General features: G+C 41.8%; 1 protein-coding gene across 2 annotated transcripts in view; it reads right to left on the bottom strand.

The window, feature by feature from the left end:
• Window positions 1-5,397: 5,397 nt before the first annotated feature.
• Window positions 5,398-6,000, bottom strand: part of MAPK14 (mitogen-activated protein kinase 14) — a 33,324-nt gene continuing 32,721 nt past the window's right edge. For both annotated transcript variants that reach the window (XM_056844301.1, XM_056844300.1), the window contains exon 12: window positions 5,398-5,885. In XM_056844301.1, the coding sequence (XP_056700279.1) occupies window positions 5,818-5,885 (68 nt within the window). In that variant the 3' untranslated portion in view covers window positions 5,398-5,817. The remainder of the gene's footprint in view (window positions 5,886-6,000) is intronic.

The following is a 6,000-nucleotide window of genomic DNA, read 5'->3' as shown; positions in this document are numbered from 1 at the left end:
GACAGACAACAGGATGTCTCTAGCCATTACACTGAAGATTCTTTGGGGAGAAGTTTGATGCATATCACCACAAAAATGCATACATATACAATGGAACCTACTTGGGAGAAGGTTCTGTTGACCTCAGTGGAACTTGCCTGTTCTATTGAGCTATTAAAATATCCACTAAATGATTTGGACACCCACTTGTGTGTTTATAACATCCGCATGCATGCAATATATAACTGGTAGCCATGGAAATATTTTGGCCCAAGTCGTGATTAGCTCATGATTTAAAAGTAGCAGCTTTCTCAGAAGCTTAGGTATGATGAACATCTCATTTTTTTTTAAAAAAAAGGATAAATGCCTTCAGAAGATCCAACCATTTTACCAAGTTGAGGTTCAGAGTCCTCCATCTTTTGCTATCCAGAGGATGAGCCCTGACACATACCGTTTCTCTTATCCCCTTTCCGTCTTCCTCCATCAATTTCCCCATAGGTCAGGTGCCTGGCTTTAGGAGTAGCAAAATACTCTTAACACTGAGAACATGCACAGCATTTTAATCACGAATGAATTCTGATGGTTGAATCTTCAGAATTGCTTATTTATAAAATTTCTATAGGTTAGATTCCAAAGAATTTAAGTGGAAGAAAATTATCTTAGTAGACCAAACACTGAACATGAGTCAGCAGTGTGTCCAGATCACGCGAAGTGCTGGTATCACTTTACTCTGCTCTGGTTAGATGTCACCTAGAATACTGTGTTCAGTTTTGGGCACCGCAATTTAAGAAAGATATAGACAAGCTGGAACATGTCCAGAGGAGGGCAACAAAGATGATGAGGGGTCTGGAGACCAAGTCCTATGAGGAAAGGTTGAAAGAGCTGGGTATGTTTAGCCTGAAGAGGAGAAGACTGAGAGGGGATATGATAACCATCTTCAAGTACTTGACGGGCTGTCATATAGACGATGGTGCCGAGTTGTTTTTTGTTGCCCCAGAAGGTCGGACCAGAACCAATGGGTTGAAATTAAATCAAAAGAGTTTCCGGCTAAACATTAGGAAGACCTTTCCAACAGTTAGAGCGGTTCCTCAGTGGAACAGGCTTCCTTGGTGGTGGGCTCTCCTTCTTTGAAGGTTTTTAAGCATTGGCTATAGATGGCCATCTGACAGCAATGCTGATTCTGTGACCTTAGGCAGATCATGAGAGGGAGGGCATCTTGGCTATCTTCTGGGCATGGAGTATGGGTCACTGGGGGTGTGGGGGGTGAGGTAGTTGTGAATTTCCTTCATTGTGCAGGGGGTTGGACTAGATGAGCCTGGTGGTCCCTTCCAACTCTATGATTCTATCTGGTCCTATTATGAATAGCTGAATGAGAGTTGCACTGTGCCGTAACAGGTACCTTCTAAAGCATTCTTGTGCTTCTGCAAGATTCCCAAACCCGTGTGGAATAACATCTGTTGATTAAGTTTCACTTTTCTTTACACAATATTCTCATGCAAGATAAAAATTGCTTTACCACGAGGAAAAGTTTCCTTCCATGTGCAAGAGGAAACCTTTGGATCCAACTCTGTACATTTTATATTTGTGAACCCATATGATTTAGATACACAAATATTTATCTCTGGCAAGAACTTTGATTTAAGTAGGGGCCAGTGGCTCAGTGGTAGAGCATGTTTTATTTGTAGAAGGTTCCAGGTTCAGTCCTCAGCACCTCCTGTTAAAAAGATCAGGGAGTGTTATAACGAGGACTTGGAAAGATCCTTCAGCTTCCTCAGGAATGGATCCCAGCCACGTAATAAGAAACACAAGAGGCTTTTAAAAATATTATGTAACTTTAGCCTAGAGGCCTTAATTGCAGCAATTCCAGCAGCCACCTTGACAACCATAACAACCAACTCCTCCTTCATCTCAGACACCTGAGGCAGAAGGCCTCACCCCAAATATTAACCCTTTATTAACTGCATCATGCTTTGCTATACTTTTACAATAGGCAGATGATGTGAAGACCTCGGAGACCCCTGGACAACTGCGGCCAGTCAGAGTGGACAGTGCTTGATAGACCAAAGGTCTAGTTCAACAAAAGGCAGCTTTGTGTGTTCAGATAGGCATTTATCCTACAATTTGGGTGTATTAGAGGGAGAGGTGAAAACGAATCCTTCTTCCCTGGCCTGCTTGAGAACAACTGCCATTTGGCCTCTCCAGATGCTTCTATCAGTTATATGAATTATACCTTAATTTACTTGCTTTCCTCTTCCTTGTATTTTGCTATTATATTATAGATATAAAATTTGAATTGTAAACAGCTTTCGGTGCCGTACCACAAAGGTAGCATATAAATTGGCAGTGCTCATGTTTGTGTATAAGCACAATTTATATCATCTTAGAGACTTAACGGCCTACAATGACTGTGATTGTGTTTCCACTGGGGGGGAAAGGATTATGTGGTTTTCACCCAGTTAGTTCAGCTGCTGGTGAAGTGTAGCTGTAACCGGGATTCCACATGGTAGTTTTCCCATTTCCCTGGCCCAGAACTCCGGCAGCAGACAACTGAGCTTTTGAAAAAAAATCTTTTTTTAAATCAGCACTAGAGTATGTTTATATCAATATAACATTTAACAATAGGGATAACAGGTCCTCTGCATTCCCACTTTTTCATTAAAAAAACAGCCCTCTATCCCCCTTCCGTTGTGGAGATATGCCTCCCCCCCCCTTGTACCTCCAACAGAAAGGGTTCAAGACTTTAAGTTTTTAACAGAAACTGGGAATTCAGGGAACAGTTATGCATACTGTTACAATGGTGTATTGCTATAATGATATTCTGGTACCAATTAAAAAAATAAGCCCCTTAATGATGGGGGGAGAATGTCTGCTGGGGGGAGAATGTCAGGGGAAAATGGCTGCCATGTGAGTGGAAAAACCCAGCTTTGAGAAAAGATCAGAAAAAAATGGAGAAACCATGGGAGGTAACGTGAATGCACTATAGTGCTGTGAGGATGCAGAAAGAAACCCGTTCCCAACAGCATTGAATCTGGGGCAGATACCCAATGTGGAAATGTTCACCTGCAACAGTACAGCTCCACAGGTATTACAATACCATGTTCAAACATTTCAGTGGTGCTTCTGTTTCTTAGAGCTTATTAAACCCATTTTCAGTTGACATAACTTACAATGTATATGTAAGGGTCTTCAAGTCTTCAAAGGTTTTTATTATAGCTTGTGTTTTCCAGTAGCCAGTATCATGCTGGTGATAAAATTGTGGCCTTTACCATTGGAATAGGACTGAGGCATTTTGGAAATATCAAAGTCTAGCAAATAGAGGATGATTCTTCAACTGAAAGAAAATGACCCAAGAAGTGCTTGTGCTTGTGGGGTTTCCTGTGCACCACCAGTGGGTAATATTACTCTGGTGAATTGGATTTGTTTCCCCACTCCTACACATGAAGTCAGCTGGGTGACCTTGGGCTAGTCACACTCTCTCAGCCCCACCTACCTCACAGGGCGTCTGTTGTGGGGAGGGAAAGGGAAGGTGATTGTCAGCCGGTTTGATTCTTCCTTAAGTGGTAGAGAAAGTTGGCATTTAAAAAAACCCAACTCTTCTTCTTCAGTTTGGTTCCTTAGTTAGTTCATCGTCTAAATTGATTTTCAGTTTCTTGATATAAGGATGTTTTTCCTCAGCTCTCAGCCTTTTAAGGGGTTTGTGAGTTCTGTCTGTTGTTAGGGGACATTTAATCTACTATTGGCTTTTATATTTTTTATTGGAGGCTGCCATTCTCCCTTCCTTCCACAAGGCCAAAAATGCAACCCAATAAAATCTCTGCTCAGCACCACTTTATTCCATCAAGAGTTACATTAAGTATAGTTTTTAAAAGGACCAACAGCCCATTAACTCTGAAAAATAGGTTTTATTTTAAACCAGTGGCTTTGTGTGATATCCTATATGGCATAACCAGTTAGAGCAAAGTTCCTGGATATGAACAAAATTGCAGAATTCCTCTATAAAGTGTGTACTTTCCATCCAGAATTCAGGCAGTAGAACAGCACCACACTACTGGGCTCCACAGGGGCTCCCACGGAGAATATCAGCTCTGAAATATTCCCACTCACACACAAATACCTATACACTTTTAAAATTCTTTCGTAGTATTTCTGCATGTAAAGTCACACTGTAGCATCTACACATAAAATGTCTGATAAAAATAGTCTCTGTGTGTTTTACAGAATGTATCTACATTTCCATCTGAATATCCAGACTGCAGGTCCAGCATAGGGAGTCGATTTTGTTTTGGTCTTAAGGAGGCCTCTGAACCAGAAGCATGAAGGAGTGCTGCTCTCTGGACCCCAAATCCAAGTTCTCTACAGAGAGTCTGACCTGAAGGGAGATAACTACAAAGGAAGGATCTGATGGCTTCATTATCCACATACCATCATTTTGTGGCTTCTCTGTACAAAGGGAATAATACACAAAAATCCCAGATCCGTCAGAAAACAAAAATACTGCAAAGCTACAACTCTTTCCATGATGCAGGCATATAATCCATGCATGATACCTGCATTATACAAATTTTGGAAAAATACTTTAAAAATAGGATCTCAAGATACCCAGAATACCCAATGAACACAAAATACTTGAACCAATGCCCCCCACTTAGTCTCTACACAGGGAACTTCACTTATTTGATTTCTGTGACATATTAATACAATTAACTTAACCAAGTGTTCTGGCACGTTGAGACTGATAAAGGAAAACATTTTTAAAGCCACAGAAAGGAAGAACAAAGAAATGTGCATGTTCACATGTCCCTTTTTCATATAGAAAGTGCCCAGAATGTCAACAGTGAATTGCACGAGGTTAGATGGATGCTGCAGTTCTTTATGGCTCTGACTGTGAGTACTGAATAAAGTGATTTATTGGCTGATTTACCATCCCAGTGCCTCCTCCAAGGTAACACAAATAAGCCTAGGTATGCACATACATTCTGCCCTTCCCCCACAATCTTAAGAATATACCCAAAGTGTGCAGGCATCATGACAGAGCTACTGCTGAGATGTCTTAGGATAAGGGCAGGGCAAGGAAAGGGATATGACCAAATTCAATTAATGAGGGACACACCCTCTATTAGACGATTTGTACCCAGGGCATAGTAGTCACATATGGGCTGCCTTGTGGCTCACACCCTGGAAAGCAGCAAGCTCAAAATTCCAACCGCTATTAAGAAAGCAGCAACCCAGGCCTAATTTCCTCATTCATTTAAGGCACTTTTTTGTTTTTAACTGTTTCAGGCAAAAAAAATCCTGAACAGCCCTTCCACTGTTCACAATACTGGGAAGAGGCTTTGGGTGCAAAACAGCCGCCCGGCACAGGGATGGAAACACACCCCTCACCCTCCTTTCTCTCACACGGAAAGCAGAGGGCACAGTTCAAGTAACAGTTCAACTTCCATTATCTAAGTCTTTTTTTCTTAATAGGACAGCCATTTAATGGCAAGAATTGCGACTGAGAATTTGAGGTCTCAGCTTCCCTGCATAATATCTGCCTTGCCCCAGAGCAGTGAAAGCTGGTTACCAACCATACGGGCTAAAAAGCAATTGAACAGGCCTTCAGAAGCATGTCCCAGGCTGTATACAAAAATACAAGAGAACATGCAGCATTACATAGTAACTGTATAAATACTTTCCTCCAAATCCCCCCTCCCCCATTCAATACACAAACACACACACAAAACCCCTCCACCAAGGAGAATCTTCACGGCAAGAGGCACTTGAATGATATTTGGAGAATCCCTATGAAAAAGGCCTTCCCCTCACAGTGATATGGGACAAAGAGAGAGAAACAGATTCTCAGGACTCCATCTCTTCTTGGTCAAGCGGTGGTGGCACAAAGCTAACTACTTCATCATATGTCAGGCCTGGGGGAGAAACAGATGAAGATAAAGACGTTAGTGTAGCTGGTGGCTAAGTCCCCCAGCCCACCCAAGATGAGGAACCACTCAAAGTTATTTCACTCTCAGAGTCATCCATCGA

This window comes from Euleptes europaea, chromosome 2 (assembly GCF_029931775.1).
Source record: "Euleptes europaea isolate rEulEur1 chromosome 2, rEulEur1.hap1, whole genome shotgun sequence".
In the NCBI taxonomy this organism is placed as follows: domain Eukaryota; kingdom Metazoa; phylum Chordata; class Lepidosauria; order Squamata; family Sphaerodactylidae; genus Euleptes; species Euleptes europaea.
This window is presented reverse-complemented; position numbering and strand designations above follow the sequence as displayed.